Source organism: Haemaphysalis longicornis, unplaced genomic scaffold (assembly GCF_048455015.1).
Source record: "Haemaphysalis longicornis isolate Haplotype H1 unplaced genomic scaffold, Haemaphysalis longicornis Haplotype H1 scaffold_7, whole genome shotgun sequence".
NCBI lineage: Eukaryota > Metazoa > Arthropoda > Arachnida > Ixodida > Ixodidae > Haemaphysalis > Haemaphysalis longicornis.
This window is the reverse complement of record NW_027526422.1, coordinates 147648998-147665628: the sequence shown is the minus strand read 5'-3', so window position 1 is coordinate 147665628 and position 16631 is coordinate 147648998. Positions and strand designations below refer to the sequence as shown.

Sequence of the window (16631 nt, the reverse complement as noted above, 5' to 3'; positions counted from 1 at the left end):
AGCTATTGTGGTGCCGATTCTAAAGGAGGGGAACGATCCATCTCTTGCAACTAGTTTCAGACCGGTCGCTTTAACCAGTTGCTTATGCAAGGTCTTCGAAAAAATGAATAACCATCGCCTTATCTATTTTCTTGAGTACCATGGTATTATAGACAATCGCCAGGCGGGTTTTCGCTCTGGTAGATCTACAGCAGACCACCTAGTGGCTATTAAATCCTACATCAGGGACGCATTTGTTCATGAGCAGCATTGTTTATCAGTTTTCTTTGACCTCCAGAAAGCTTACGACACAGCCTGGCGTTACCGTATTCTTTGTGATCTGCGCCGCCTTGGAGTTTGTGGAAACATGCTGAACAGTTTGAAAGATTACCTTTCGGAGCGCACCTTTCAGGTTAGGGTTGGAAATGTCCTCTCGAAGATGTTCGTCCAAGAAAATGGAGTGCCGCAGGGTGGTGTGCTCAGCTGCACCCTTTTTATTGTTAAAATGAATTCCTTAGGAACTGCACTGCCTCGCTCCATATTCTACTCGCTATATGTTGATGATGTGCACATTGCGTTTAAATCATGTAATATGTCCATTTGTGAGAAGCAAATCCAACTAGCTGCAAGCAAACTTACAAAATGGGCAGATGAGAATGGCTTCTGTTTTAACCGAGAAAAAAGCACGTGTGTGGTCTTCTCTAGGCAGCGTGGTATCCGCCCAGATCCTGTTATTAAACTCAATGAAACACCCATAGCAGTAAAAAGGAGCACAAGTTCCTTGGGGTTGTGCTTGATGACAAACTTTCATTCATTGCACACCTCAAACGCCTTAAAGTTAAATGTTTGGATACAGTCAGGATCCTGAAAGTCCTCTCACACCAGTCTTGGGGTACTGACACAAAGTGCCTATTGGCCTTATTCAATAGCCTTGTGAGGTCCCGCATCGACTACGGGTGTCTTGTTTATCAATCTGCCGCGAGAACAGCACTAAAGATGTTAGACCCTGTCTACCATCTTGGCCTTCGTCTGGCTACAGGCGCTTTCCAAACAAGCCCTGTTTTAAGCCTGTATGTGGAAGCCAATCAGTGGTCTCTTGAAGCACAGCGGAAGTACACTGGGCTGAATTATGCTCTAAAAGTGACATCCTTGACCGGACACCCGAACAGCACTCTAGGTGACCAGGCAATCAAGCTTTTTGAAAAGCAACCTGCCATGGCTGAGCCATTCCTTCTGTCGGTGAGGGCATTGGCCACAGGCCTGGGAATATCTTTCACTGACACTTAGAAAACCAGCTTTGCTGACTTTGTCCCTCCATGGGATCTGTGCCCTATCTCTTATGATCTCTCTTTTATGAAGATTGACAAAAGAACCGCTCCAAAGGAATTAATTATGCAGCATTTTTTGTTTTTGCAGAACAAGTACAGATCATCTGAGTTCTACACAGATGCTTCAAAGACAGCTGGTGCAGCATCATGTGCTGCACATGGTCCAAACGTTTCCACGTCAAAGACTATGCCTGAAGCCACATCTATATTCACTGCTGAAACACACGGCGTAGTATTGGCTGTAGAATATATTATTGAGAACAAAGTTCAAAAGTCAGTGATATTCACTGATTCTCAAAGTGCTGTGCAGGCTTTAGCGTCAGGAAAGTTACAAAAAAATCCAGTCTTTAATCAATTGCTAAAACTACTGTGCTCAGCCCACAAACAAAAAGTTGAAATCACAGTCTGTTGGGTCCCAAGTCACTGCGGCATAGCCGGAAATGAGCAAGCAGACAGGAATGCTGTAACTGCAGCTCTTCGGAGTGACCTAGATATTCAAAGCGTCCCGTACGAGGATCTTAAAGCGTACGTACGTAAGAGGCTGCGCGACCAATGGCAGGAAGATTGGAATGGGCAAACAGCAAACAAATTGCACATGGTAAAACCCAAGTTAGGTAGATCGATCCGTGAGAAACGAGACAGGATCACAGAGGTTACTCTCTGTAGACTGCGCATAGGCCATACCCATGCTACACATGCGTACCTATTGAAAGGAACAGAACAGCCACGCTGCTTGAGGTGTGGAGGGTCGCTATCAGTCATTCACGTACTGGTAGAATGCAAACTAGTTCAACCGCAAAGAAAGCTTCATTTTCCAGAATTGTACACACGCATGATCCCTCAACACCCATTGCTATTTTTATCAGACGAGCCACTTTTCTCTGTTAACCGTGTTTTTAAGACGTAGATTTTTTAATGTATGTGTCATATCACCCGTGAGCCGAGCCACCATCGCACGCTAGAACCCGGTGGGGCCAGACATTGCTACCGCAAAGACGGTGGCAAGGGGTGCACATAGAAAATGCCTGTCATAGTGACAAATGTTTTTACTTGGCCCTCTACACCAATTCTTTTTTTAACAGAAATTTGAGATACCTGTTATTATATATTCTGTACTTTATATTCCCACTTGAATAATCCTCACCATAGTACTGGCGCTCTTTGGCCTTGATGCCCTTGCGCCAAGAAAACCTAACATCATCATCATCATACCTCACCAAAGCTGACGGAGACTACCGATTCTACCACAGAGACAACATCGACAAGAACATGATGGACGAGTTTCGGCGCCTCCAGAACCACCGCCTACTCACCGTAACACAACAGCACTTGCGTGCCTTTGCCACCGGTGTGGACCCGGACGCGGAATTCCCTCTGGCGCTAGTAAAAACCAGATCCCTCAACATAACGGCAACACAATAGAACCACACGGAACCGCCACGATGCATCGCATCCTCATCAGGGTTCCCCGCGGGAAGATGGTATAATTTTTTTTACGAGACAGGACGCTCGCAGTTGGAATTAGCCAGCACACATCCGAAAAATTTCACAACCGCAACGAGAAATCTCTCAAGGCTCTGTACTATCCCTGGCTTCATTCAACCTAGCTATGCTAAATGTTCCCGGGACCTTGGAATCGCCATCCGACAGACTCTGTACGCGGACGATGTTACCGTATGCGGGTGAATACAGGCAGTCCTGGGAACATACATGACTCGCTACAACAGGCTCTCGACACTGCCGAAGCTGGTGTTGTGAAGATAAAATTAAACTGCTCCGTATAGAATGCAGAGCCTCTGGAAGTTTATGGTCGTCGATGAAAAGCTCCACAACCTCGGTTAGCATGGAAAGGGCACACCGTAATCCCGGCCAAGTAAACTAAGGTAGGACTGCCACTACAGAGTGACGTAGGGGCACACAGGGCGGTAAATAACATTATCAGCAGAGAGAGCAGGTTCTGCACATCGTCGCAGATAAGGCTCCTAAAAGGCAGTGTCCTACGTCTGAGAGATGCATTCATCACGTCGAAGATCAGTTATCAAATACCGTACATAAATATGAATAAGACGCGGCAGAACAAGCTTAACGCTATGGTATGGAAGGTGTTGGAGAACCCCCTCAGCGTTCTTTGTATGCCTGCACCAAGCTGCGACTTGGCGCAAGTACTATAAATACGCTCCAAGAAGTATTTGAAGTTGTCAGACACAACCTACTGCATGCACTTAAAAAATTATCCCATGCCCAGGGCATCCTACGTACTCCTGGCTACAACCACTTGCGGACAAGTACAGCAGAACTGGCTCGATTGCGAGCACAACAATTAACCCTTATTTTAACAGCACCAATTATGAGAATCATCGACAAGGAACGCAACGCAGCAAGAAGCCTCAGCCGGGCAAAATTTTATACCGCGAAAGCCACCTAGGACGCGCATCAGATACATGTTTACACCAAAGCGGTAGTGCAGTGCTGTAGCAATGGCATCGCACTCACAAGCAGTTTAGTCCAGGAAAGGACAGACCAGGGCAGTTACTATTCGGCCAAAAAAACCGGGCCCACTGCAGTAGCTCGGACAGCCGCCTGCAATGCAAGACACAATATTCTTACCGACATATACGCTGAAAAGAAAAAATCCTGCACACTTCTGACACAATGTTTTATTCCGAAACCAGCTCTGGAAGAACTTAAACCCCTCAACGACATGATAAGAATACAAATATTTTCACAATTCATTGCTTCTGGAATTTTGGAGGCGCCTTTGAAATTATCGTTTTGAGGTTCATCGCAAGCATGGAGGAAAGAATACTCAGGAGAGGCCCCTAGCATCCCAATGCATTGCGAAAAGTGTGGAGGAAGTGACGTCATTTTTCTTGAGCCCACGGAAATAGTTTTTTACGGCATCGGCAGCTAAATGTTTCCAAATGCCACGGACAATTTTTTACAACGCTTTGATTCTAGCTGCCTCGCCATACTTGCAATACAGTGCAGTCGCTACGGCAAACGTTTTTAGATTAGGTCAGTTTGAAAACTTCGCCGTTGCTGGCGGCCCCAACTCGTATCACGGCCGCAGCGGCGCTGGTGTCACCTCGAAATCGGCGGAGCGAGCAGCCACCGCCGCCGCCGGCTGCTGCAGACAAAAGCCTTCCCGCTCAGGGTTGGCGAGAGCCACAGTCGGTGATTTGCTTGCTGTGCGTTTCTTCATTGTGAAGCGAAGCGAAACTCTTCGCGTCTGAGACGTAGCGCACACCGCCGTGCTGTACGGACCCAAACACTTCCCGTCGTCTGCGTTCGCTTTCGCGAGCCGCCCGTACCGCGAAGCTGTTAACAAACCGGAAGCAGCAAAGGATGATGGAAAAGAGTGCCGGGCTTAGTGGGCTCAAGTCATGACGGGACTCGGCTTCACAAATGTGACGTCAAGTCCTCTCCTAACCTTTTATTTCCTTCATTATCGCAAGCCACCATGCGCGTGTCGTCGGTCGGCAGCGCAACTACAGGTTTTCCCGCTCAATTTAATCCAATCGCCATACAATTTAATACAAGTGCCAGCCAATTTAATCTAAGTTCCATCTAATTTAATCCAAACGCCATCGAATTTAATCCACGTGCCAGCGAATTTAGTCCAAGTGCCAACCAATTTAATCCAGCTGTTGGAAGGTTGTTCAGGGGTGTTTTGTGCGGAATTAGGCGAGCTTTGCGGGCTTTGATGCGCGTGGTGGTATGAAAATGTGGGGTTCCTAATGGACATTTACTAACATCCGCAGATCAGAAGAGCGGTCTCGTTTGATCCGTAAATGGCGTGTGGTGATCGCCTGCGAGAACGTCAGAAGTGTCGTCTGCTCGCGTATTGTTACCCCAGCAGATTTGCCAGCGCATTTTTACGCGAGCAGACGACACTTCCGTCGCCAGCAGGCGATATTGCTGACGATCTCGCAGACGATATTAAAAATCGTAAATATAGCTTAGCACTGCATAAAAGCATTGAATTATTGAAAATCAAAATGCAAAGCACATTTATGTAATGCGTATTTATCAAAGAAATTGTGAAGGCATTGTTACGCGAAGATGAGACGGTACTTCTGACATGTGTTATCGACGGCACTGTTGCAGACGGTCAGCTCACAGCAACGGCCTGGGCGTGTTGGTAAATCTATATTTAGCTGTTCGCATAAGACATTTTGCCCGTAATTGATCAAGAAACACCACGTTTTCCCGACACCCATCGCAACGAAGTCCGCAAAGCTGTGCCCAATTTCGCCCAAAACTCTCCCGAACATTCTTGTACCTGGATTGATTTTGTTTGCAAAAGAATTAAAGTTGTTGGCGCTTGAATTAAATATTCTATGGACATCTGGATTAACCCGAGCCGGAAAACCTGTAGTTGCAGTCCGACTTGAATGGTAAATAATCACTGAGACATCTCATCACTTTTACCCCCCCCCCCCCCCCCGATTCTGCCGTTACCCGGTTGCGTATTCCCAAACAATATCCCGTAGGGGCCCAGGCCGACCACACCCCCTAAGCAGGGGCCCAGCCGCAGCCAATGAGGTTAAAAAAATTGCAATTTTTTAACCTCCTTGGACGCAGCGCCGTGACGTCTCTACCTATATGTGCGCGACTTCATGCGAGGTGTATTTTTTTCTTTTTTCCCCCTCTCCTCATTTCGGCTGCTTTGCGGGCGGCCGATGGTTTCGCTCCGTGGGCGGGGCTGGCCTGCGGCGCTGGGGAAGCTGACGCCCATGTGCAGAAGACATATATCAAACTCCTCGAGTACTTCAGTTGCTGTACAATCCAACTGTTACTTAGCCCTTGGTTGGTATATATTTTCGATATTGTTTCCCTAAATTGTTATGACGAGCAGTGGAAATTATGCAGAATTCATGACCGAGTGTAAAACGTGTACGTTTGAGCTGGTGTCTTTCTTATCAATGTATCACCCTTGCAAGAACGATTCACACCTTCCATTGCTGTTAAGAAAATGTCAATGTTTTCCTTAGTGGCACTGTTCCTTATAAAGAATAATGCAATGAAGTTAATGTTAACGAAATTCAATGTAATAGTGCTTATAAAAGTGCCAAAATGTAGCAGTTCATGCAGCTGTAATATTTCGCAAGAGTAGGACAGTTTGTAAATGTAGTCACGGGTAATTGGCTGCCTTTCTTGTAATCCTTACCTGCAGCACCGTATCGTGTTTTGAGGTGTGCATATAGTGAAAGAGCACGCAACTCAATTGTATACCCTTCTGTGTGCTTTAGAATGAGCTTTCAATGAGGGTGTTTGCGTTCCGGGACGTGTATAGTTGCCACATGCGCGTGAAAGCGTCCATCCGTGCGTGCGCACTTCGAGCACCGAGTCGAGCGCTTATCTAGGAACACGATCGGAGGTCAGCGTCAACTTGCAGGTGCGCAAGAAGAGCGCGGAGAGATCAGGGGCTCAGGTACAAAAGGTTAGCTTCTACCACATGTGCGTCAGCTTCCCCAGCGCCGCAGGCCAGCCCCGCCCACGGAGCGAAACCTTCGGCCGCCTGCCAAGCAGCCGAAACGAGGGGAGGGGGAAAAAAGAAAAAATCCCCCTCGCATGAAGTCGCGCACATATAGGTAGAGACGTCACGGTGCTGCGTTCAAGGAGGTTAAAAAATTGCAATTTTTTTAACCTCTTTGGCTGCGCCCCTGTTTAGGAAGTGTGGTCGGCTTGGGTCCCTACGGGATATGGTTTGGGAATACGCTACCCGGTTATGGCCTAATGGATATGAAATAAGCCCCTTTGATTTACTCGTTTTCATGACACACGATCCGCACATCTTATAAAATTGCATACGGTCATAACGGCTATATGACTCGACAGTGTGAAATTCTTTATTTAGTGGGTCTTTCACATTACAGCACACAAAGAACAAGTGAACACTCTTATGACACCTCGTGATATCTCGAGGTGTAATATGTAGCGATCGTACTGAATGTGGTTACATATTCTCCATGTTAATGGCAGCGCGAACAAACGAAAAGTTGTGTCTGTCATACGCTGCACATTCAACGCGACTGATGTTCTCAATGGCCTCTTTCGCGGCGTTGACAAGCATGGAGCGCCGGTGTTGTTTTTTTGTCACACCTGCTGGCGCCTTCAGGAGTGCCTGTCGATGTTCCTCTAGGTAGGCCTTGACATTGAACTTGAACTTCGAAAACACCTCTTCAGTTGGATTTAAGAAAGGGCTGTAGGGCGGCAGTCTTTGGATCGTGTGCTGGCTCACGGCCAAAGCCGCCACTTCCGCCCGTCGATGGGCTGGAGCATTGTCAAAAATAAAGACCGCCTCGCCGTCGGGGTCCTGTTCATGTGCTTGCTGCGACGCTTCTTCAAGGAATTCGTTGAAGCTTGCCCTGTGTACTTTGTCGGCGATACTCCAGTGGACGCTGCCGTTGGCCGACATACAGAGCAGGATGTTTACATTTGCCCCTCTGGTGCCCGACACAAGTTTTACGACCGGAGCACCTCTCTTCGCTCTTGCAAAACTCCGCGCACACCACACATTAAAATTGATCGCATCAATGTAGTAGCGTGACACCGTCGTGCCATCGTTTTGCAGCCATTCTGCGTACTCCCGGCGCTTCGCCTTGACTTCCGGGCTGTTTCTCTCTACAGGTCTGAGCGTGGCCAACTTCAGGGAATAGCCGTGGCCATCTAACAACCGGTTGATGCTGGAAAAACTAATCTCAAGGTCCGGCATGGTTTCGGCGAGGGCAGACCGAATCTATAAAAGCGTGAAAGATGGGCTATTGTCAACAATCTCGGTCAGCGCGTGTACGACGGTCACGTCGAACTTCTTCGACGAACCACCACGTTTTCTTGCGGTGCTGCGGTCGGTTGCTGCAATGGATCTAGCCGTCTTGACGTTTATGCCAAGCGTCTCAGCCAGAAGTTTAAGTCGCCACCACGCCGATAAACCTCAGCTATCCGGGCTCTATCGGCATTTGAAACGGAGTTGTACTTCTTCTTTTCTTCACCCGGCGCTTTCTTCGGTCTTCCTCGGGACATTTTCTAACACCCGCAGGCCAGGACAGCGGTCTTTTTACTCCGTCGGTGCCGTGTGGTGATCGTCTGCGAGTTTCTTAGACGTATCATCTGTTCCGGTATTGTTACGCCACCCGACTTGCCAGCGTAGTGTAACTCGCGTCAGGATTATCGTCTGCTTCTTGCGTAACAATGCTTTAAGACATTTCGTTGGTAAAAACTCATTCATGATTTCATGGAGTGTTAAGCAATATTTCCGAATTATAATGTCGTGTGCGAGATCGTCAGAAATATCGCCTGCTGGCGACAGAAGTGTCGTCTGCTGGCTTAAAAATACGATGGCAAATCTGCTGGGGTAACAATACGCGAGTAGACGACACTTCTGACGATCTCACAGGCGATCACCCCATGCCACCTATGGATCAAACGAGACCGTTCTCCTGATCTGGAGACGTTAGTAAATGCCCATTAAGCTACGAGCATATGATATTTCGCCCGTAAGGCATCAAGGAACACCACGTTTTCACCACACCACGCGCATCAAAGCCCGCAAAGCTCGCCTAATGCCGCACAAAACACCCCTGAAGAACCTTCCAACAGCTGGATTAAATTGGTTGGCACTTGGATTATATTGGTTGGCACTTTAATTAAATTCACTGGCACCGGGATTAAATTAGATGGCGTTTGGATTACATTAGATGGCACTTGGATTAAATTGGCTGGCGCTTGGATTGAATTGTATGGCGATTGGATTAAATTGAGCGGGAAAACCTGTAGTCGCATCGACCGTTAGCGAGCTACAACGACAACGCGAGCCCATGAAGTGCTCTTCACCTCATAAAGGCACGTCCCCTACGCGCATGCGCTACACTTCGTTCCATAATGAAAGCTGGGATGATATCGTTAACAATAACGTTTCACGATGACGACAGCGTGTTCCTGAACGATCCTCGATGTGGAGTGGGCCGCTTGAGCCTGAAAAAAATCACGTTATGTTCGTGATATCAGCGTTTATTCGTCAGTTTTTATCGATTAGTTAAGGCTTATTCTCCGAATTTCTGCGGTTCTGCCATCTACATTTTCTGTTTAGTTCAGATTTCGTTTCCGCCACCGGCTGTTGCCTCAAAAAGGACGCGCGGGGCCGCGGATGCTGCAATAGTCGACCAAGCGTCGCAGGCGACGGACAACATCCTGCACACCCGCTCCGAAGGTACTATTGGAGTGTAAGTTCTTCGAAATGTACGATTGCTTCCTTATTCACCGTTTTTGAAGGCGCACGTTACAGAGAGTCGCGTTTCCTAACGTAAATACACGCGATTTCTATTTTGATGTGACAGCACTTCACTTTGTTGACGCGTGCTTTTCGAGGATTCAGTTAGGTTTGCGGATTCGTTTGAAACTATCAGAGCCAGCCAAGTGTTTAGATATGACACGTAAAACGGATTTCACTGGGGGATTAGGTGCAAAAAAAAAAATCTCGTTTAGGTTCCTAGTGGCGATGTACTGCTCTCTGAGACGCTCTCCCTTGCCTATGGCAACAGTTGTGTACCTGTGGGGCGCTTGTGTTTTTACGCAGATCGTCTTACAAGAAGCGAGGCGCCTATGTTGCCCTTCCACGGCGTATTGCAGCTGGTATTCCAAATCGTTTTGCAGCGAACATTAAGTCCCGTGAATTAATGAATAAGGAGGAGAGCGCCGCATTCACGGATTTATAAACCGTACTTTTTTGCGAGTTACCTAGGCAGCCTCACTCTGTTTTCCTGTAACTGCTTTCCGAGCCCAACCTCGGGAATTTACGTTTCAGTTCCGAGTTCGCCAGCAGAGACACGTACATTTACCACGTTTACACGCTGTTGCAATTGTTCTTCGATAGCCACCGTTCAATTAGAAAAAAAAAATCCGCTGTGCTGTTGTTTTGCTCTGTATTTGCAGCTGACCATGCTACCAAATCTCCGGAATACGCCTGGCAGGCAAGCGAGACGCGAAAAGCAGGCAGGCAAACAGGACCCAACTAAAGATTCCCAAAGTGAAGACGACGAGGAACAGGAAGGTGAAGCCAATCCTGAGTGCGCAGCTGAAGCGTTGGGCCAGGGGAGAAATGTCCCCGCCCCTGCGGGTGATGATATAGCCTTGGGCAACGTTGGAGATCAGCGACAGCATTCACCCTCCTCCGAGTCAACGGGAAGCTGGAGGCTACTGATCGGCGACAGGCGTGTGTTCGGGTTAATTAGCATCTGCAAAAACCGTAGCAAGTTTTTCCTGCTAGTGTTGGCCGCAGTAGTGGCCTTGATTTTCTCCGCCCTTATCGCCGCATTTATGAGCCCGCGGATGCGGCCACCGGTGGCGTCGTGGCGTCCCTGGCGGCACCGTGGCAGAGATCTCGGCTATCCTCGCATTTTGTTGTGGCAGTGGGAAAGGGAGGCACCTTTTAACGTTGCGCGTGATTTGATTTTTAGAAAGCCGCAGAAGAATTCTCGCAGTTCTAGTCTGACTTGCCCCGCAGGCCCTCGTAGCTCCGTGAAGTGCTGGGTAACGGACAACCCCGAAGCGCTTATGCGAAGTGACGCCGTCGTGTTCTACGCCGACAGGCTGGACAGACTCCGTGTTCCCCTCCAGCGAAATCCCGACCAGCTTTGGGTTTTCTGGGCCCGAGATGTGCTGCCACCCCGGAAGACCGCGCATCATCCGTCGCTGGTGACACCCAGCTTTGTGGGTCTCTTCAACTTGACTATGGCCCGCAGGGAGGACGCTGACATAGTTGTGCACCCTGAAACATGGCGCTGCGGCTTTCCCGGCGACAAGCCAGTACGCCCAGCGGAGCATGGTAGCGCCACGGGTGCGCCAAAGAGTAAGGGGGAGGTCGCCTGGATCATCGGTGACTGCGAACACACGCGCTTCGCGTATCAACTACACTTACGGAATGTACTGACGCGTAACCCAGTACATCCCAACCCTCGGTCGGACGGCACCGTCCCCCTGCGCCTTATTCGCGGCTGCGGAAAACACGACTATGCTTCCGTAGCTGAATGCGTGAAAGATGTGGCGGACAAGTTTCACTTCATCCTGGTATCGCTGCTGCCGGATTGCTCCCAGAGCTCGTACGAGCTCATCTTTACCGCGTTTCGCTACGACATCATCCCCGTTGTTCTGGTGCCGGCTGACTTCAAGTTGGATGTTCCGGATAATTCGGTGATCACCACTGCGGATCTGCAGGGACCGGGACAACTGGCGAACTACTTGCGTGAGCTCCTCAAGGACCGCGAAAGGTACGATAGCTACTTCACCTGGAAGCAGCATTGCGCTTTTGTGCAACCCCCGAGGGACCTATGTGCGCTGTGCCGCCTCCTTTGGCGCGATACTGATCTCATTGCCCGTAAAACGCATCGGAACGTCGTGTCTTGGTGGGAGCACCGTGAAAAGTGTTTGGCTGAGCCGTTCCTCGGACTGGAATATGGCTTTGCGCCTCACTTCGGAGAGTACGGGAACTTCACCTGAGTCGGTGCACTAAGTGAACTGCATGGTGGCCGCACGCTACTGCTTCTTGCTCTGCTCACCACTCGTAACGCACTTGCAATTTTTGAATTGTCCACCCTTTTGCATGCTTTCCCTTGTCGCCTTTTGTGCACTGTTTTGAGAGTTAATGATGTATGCCCTATCTGTTATCTGGAACTAGTGAAAAACTAGGAATAAACCTTTTTATCTATGCATTTTTTTGCGGATTGTTTTTTTTTGTAACTGTGGTGACTGGCGTTTGCAAGTTAGTGGCGGCAGTACGCATGACTGCCGTGTTCTTGCCCTTGCCAAAGCCACGTCGAATTTGTTTCGTGAAACGAGGCCATCTACTGGTCTTCCCATCTTGGCCCGTTTCAGTACCCATGGAAAGAGAATGTCACGACACCCTTTCCTGCGATGTGCGTTTGTTTGCGCACATGCTGCGGAATTTCTTGCTGAACTCAAATATCCCCAGTGTACTTCCTTTTCCACAAACAATTACCACCTTGCCAGTACGGATGAGCCCGCCAGTGCGCCGCAGTTTGGATCCTCTTTGCTTCGTATCCCCGATTGGAGGCCACAGTCGCAAAGATTGCGATGTACAGTCATGCACAAATGCGTCGCTATCGCGAAAATATGAACTTGAACACGCAAGCAGCGCAATGTATTTCTTTCAAGTCAAATTGATTACAGTGGCGTAATTGCAGTCAGTTTGGAAATCTGGCTTTCCAACTATACCAACATCTCGCCAGTCATGGGTGCCTAAGCGAACAGTACTGGTCAATTTGGCGTGTTCTGGTTGATACTCTTGTGTTCGCATTTCCGTTTTCATGGGTTACAAGCAATTGTTACGGGTGGCCGTGAACTTGCGGGCTACACAATCACTAGAAATCGGCAGAAGTGGTGCTAAGGATACGCACGTGGTGTGCATTGATGTAGGATATGCTGTTTGTTGCGAAAGCTATGGCAATTGCAGTTGGAGTCATAGAATGCAAGCAAGCACAAATTTGGGAGTGCCTGCCGATGCCTGGTGGGAAGAGACCATAGTACAAGCTCCGTCTGGTGTGTCCGACGCGGTGTTACGGTATTGCATGGGTTGCCTGAGGTGCTTTGGTGTTCTCCTTTCTTCTTCAACGCTAACAAGTCGTGCACTTGTGAGTAGCTCGAAGTACGTTAATGTCGAACAATCTAGTTCGCCGTACCTTAAGCAGAACTTGATGCTACTTCTAGACCCATGGTTATTTTCTGCAAAAAAATAAAACGTTTAGTGATCTCGTTTAGTGACCAGGAATTCCTTGCGTTCGCCTGGTAATCTCCAACGTTGGTTTTTTTTTTCGAGAATCACGCGCAAAAAAGAAAACAAAATGTGAAGAGTAGATAACATCTGGTTGCGCGTGTTTTGCGGCGCGAAAGTCTCTCAGTGCAGACCCGTTTTCAAGCTCATTGGCTCTTCCCATGATAACTGCAAGCACGTGCGATCGCGGCAATAATCACAGCATTTTGTGTGTTCTTTTGGACGAATTATAGGCAAGCTCAACCTAGCTCCACAGGAACTGCGATACCATGACGGCGGTCGCGGATGCTGCGGGAATCGCACTTGATGCCCCCCCCCCCTCCCGCCCTCCTTTCCAAAGAAAAATAAAAGTGGTTTTCCGGGGCAAGTTATGGCGGTAGTCACTGACGCTCTCTGTCAAGCCGCTATCGATGGTTTTTTGTTGTTGTTGGTCGCAAGCAATTCCACAGGCTTAGGTGGCCCTAACATCTGTATTCACCACAACGCTACGGCAGTTTGCAAGACCCTTTCAGGTCAACAAAAATTAACACCGCATCAGGATGCTCTGTACAGCGCACGCACACTGGTGCTAAATTTTCGAAATTTTCCGGAGACTTGTAGAAAGACGATCTGTTTCTTCGGGTACCAAAATGCGGAAATGTTTTATCTCTGTGTGTCTGAAACTCAAATAAACCGTGCGCCTAAATTTGAAGCATGCACAACGCTAAGTATCCTTGAAAGCGTGGAAGCGCGCGAATAACGGGGACATAAAGGAATGACGCGCACAAGTGCTTAGTGTGTGTCCTTCCTGTGTCTCCCTGTTGTTCGTGCGCTTACATGTTTTCAATGAAGCGCCACCTCGACCAACATGCGGCATTGCGAAGTATACGTCGGAAGGTGCGTTGAGAACCATACTCCAGGACAACTTAAGAACGAACGGAATCCTTGGATATTCGTCTAGATCGCTTTTAGTGAATAAATTGAACTCATGTGACAACGGAAGTGACCTCTGATTGATTGATTGATTGGTTGTAGGATTTAACGCGCCGACGCAACGCAGGCGATGAGGCGCGCCGTAGTGGAGGGCTCCGGATTAATTTTGACCACCTGGGGAGGAAGTGGCCCCTGCGCCTCATCACCGCAGCCAGCTGTTACCCCACGCGCCTTAAATAGTGCATCACTGCGAGTATTTCGAACATGAATTGAGTAGTTGTCGTGACTTTTTGGACTTAATCTGCTTATAAGTTACTAGCGGTAGTACCCGGCGGTGCCCGGGTGGGCCATTATATTATGGACAGCAATTGGTGTTTGTTAGTCGCCATATTAGGCTACTTCGTTTGAAGCGGAACACACTCGGGAGCGTCTGCCTGCTGTCAGCACATAGGCTGCTACTGCAGGCGCATCGTGGTAATGTGAAACGACTGGTACTCGTGTTTTACTCCACCTCTCGCTAAACAAATTGCACCAAGATGGCGCGTTTGAGCGAATGAGTCAGTGAGTGAAAAAGTTCTTATTGAGTCGGCGAAGTGGGAGTGGTTCCCAATTTCAGAAAGCCATGTGATGAGTGGGGAGCCTTCGCTCTGGAGGAAGTATTGTCTGGACATCCAGATGGCTGTTAGTCACCAGGTTCTCCCACAGCTCAAGGTTCGGAAAAGTGGATGGAAGAAGGAGCTTGGTTTGCTTGCACTCTTAATATGATATGAGGAAGAGTGCCAGGTTGCAAAAACAACTTGAATTCGGCAGGAGATTGCGCTGGGAACACATGATGGAGGCCGGCTGCGTGAGGGGTATTCTTCCTCGTAGGAAGTGCTATCTCAGAAGATATGAACGATGGTCGTCGGTACAGTTTTATCATAAGTAACATGGGCTCCCTACGGGAGGTGCGAGATTGCTGTAAGTCCCAGCAGATGTCGAGGGCTAACCTTTGCGCTTTTTACTGGTACATCTTCTCTTTTACATTTATGATATAAGACACCTGCTCCTACGGGAGACGCGTAGTTGCCGAAGGTGTCAACAGATGGCGACCGCTAAGCGAACAGGGGAAAACTCAACTGAATTTTACGTCCAAAAGAATGCAGATTAAAAAATCTCGCTGGCCTTCTTATCCGCCTGTTAGGACAGACTCCTGAAAGTGGTTTTTGGGCAAATAAATGGGCAGCATTTTCAAAAAAAAAAAAAACGAATGGGAGATATCAACTGGCTGGGTGGTTATTTACGAAAGTGTAAAAACACAGTCATTTCCCGAAATCCCGCTTGCCTCTATTGGGAGGGTGTCATTGAAAACTCTTGTATAACAGTGTTGAGATACGAGAGTAAGTTGCCCATCCCAACAAAAATCAATTCGATATCTCAGATGGCGGGCGGTAAAAAAATTATTATCTGCAAAACTATTTCACCGCTTTTCACCCTCTCCATGGTGGAATTTTTAAAATTTTAAGAAATACTGACCTCCAACACCGTAATCAGAATGTGCCCTTGCAATATGTAGCCGTTTGAAAGAGCAGTTTGGCTAGACGTGTACATAACCTGTCAGGCCGTTTTGGCTCATCAGCCGTGTCATTTGTAAAAAAACAATTTGACTCTTTTAGGGGGGCCGCAGAGCGAAATCCTTAAAAACGGTTCTGTGCATTTGTATGAGTAACATATTGTAGCGAAAATCAGTTGGATTACTGAATCGGTGAAAGATTTATTTGAGAATCTTTAGGAACACCGTTTTAGTTCCGGAATGCGGAATCACCTCGCCGGTGTAGGTTAGGGCGAAATCCAAAAACTACTTTTTAAGTATTCTTAAGGGCTACTTATATCAGCCAAAAGCGCGCCGATATGTGAATGGGTGACCGAGAAAATCACGAATTCGCGAAACCACAATTTCGCCCTTTTCTTCGGTTAGGAGGGCAATTTCTGAAAAAACCCGCCTTAGTGCACACCTACTCAATGACGCAAATACACTCGTGAAATTTCCAGTCTCTAGGTCTAACAGTTTTGGCTGGGCGTTGATGAGTCAGTCAGTCAGTCAGTCAGTCGGGCACTTCTTTTTATAGGTATAGATTGAGTTTCCGACTAGAAAAGTACATGTGAGAAAGAAGACGAAGTTACGCGTTAAAAAAATTTGTTGGGGGCAATATATTATGGTTTTCCTGACGCTGAATTCGGAAAGCATGTTTATTTCATGTGTAAATACACCCAAACCATCTTTTTGTCGACAAAACAAACGACCCCTGCCCGCGGGCGCGGTGAGGGCACCGGCTGCCTTTCGCGATTGGCTGGAGGCAGATGACATCATATTCGGAAGTGCCGGCGCTGCGGGGACCGCTAGGCCTGAAGATCTCATTCTGTTGCCGTTCAGATACGGGCTAGAAGGTCCTCTGGTGAATGGAGGGCTTACACAATCTTTCCTGAGAATAGGAGAGCCTGAGGGAAGTATAAACGCAATAGGTTCGCTCGCGGCGAGCTTTAGAAAGGGGTTCTCCCCCGACGACTCATGGCCGACTTGTTTCTCGGGTGCAGGGAAGTTGCGTAGATATTGGTTCGCCACTTTCACTACCAGCGCTAGTCAC

General features: G+C 48.2%; 1 protein-coding gene across 1 annotated transcript; it reads left to right on the top strand.

Moving 5' to 3' along the window:
• Positions 1-9386: 9386 nt before the first annotated feature.
• Positions 9387-12010, top strand: LOC144145285 (alpha-(1,3)-fucosyltransferase fut-3-like). The gene is made up of 2 exons (XM_077676836.1): positions 9387-9532; positions 10242-12010. The coding sequence occupies exon 2, from the start codon at positions 10248-10250 to the stop codon at positions 11802-11804; it is 1557 nt and encodes a 518-aa protein (XP_077532962.1). The 5' UTR covers positions 9387-9532; positions 10242-10247; the 3' UTR covers positions 11805-12010.
• The last annotated feature ends 4621 nt before the right edge of the window (positions 12011-16631 follow it).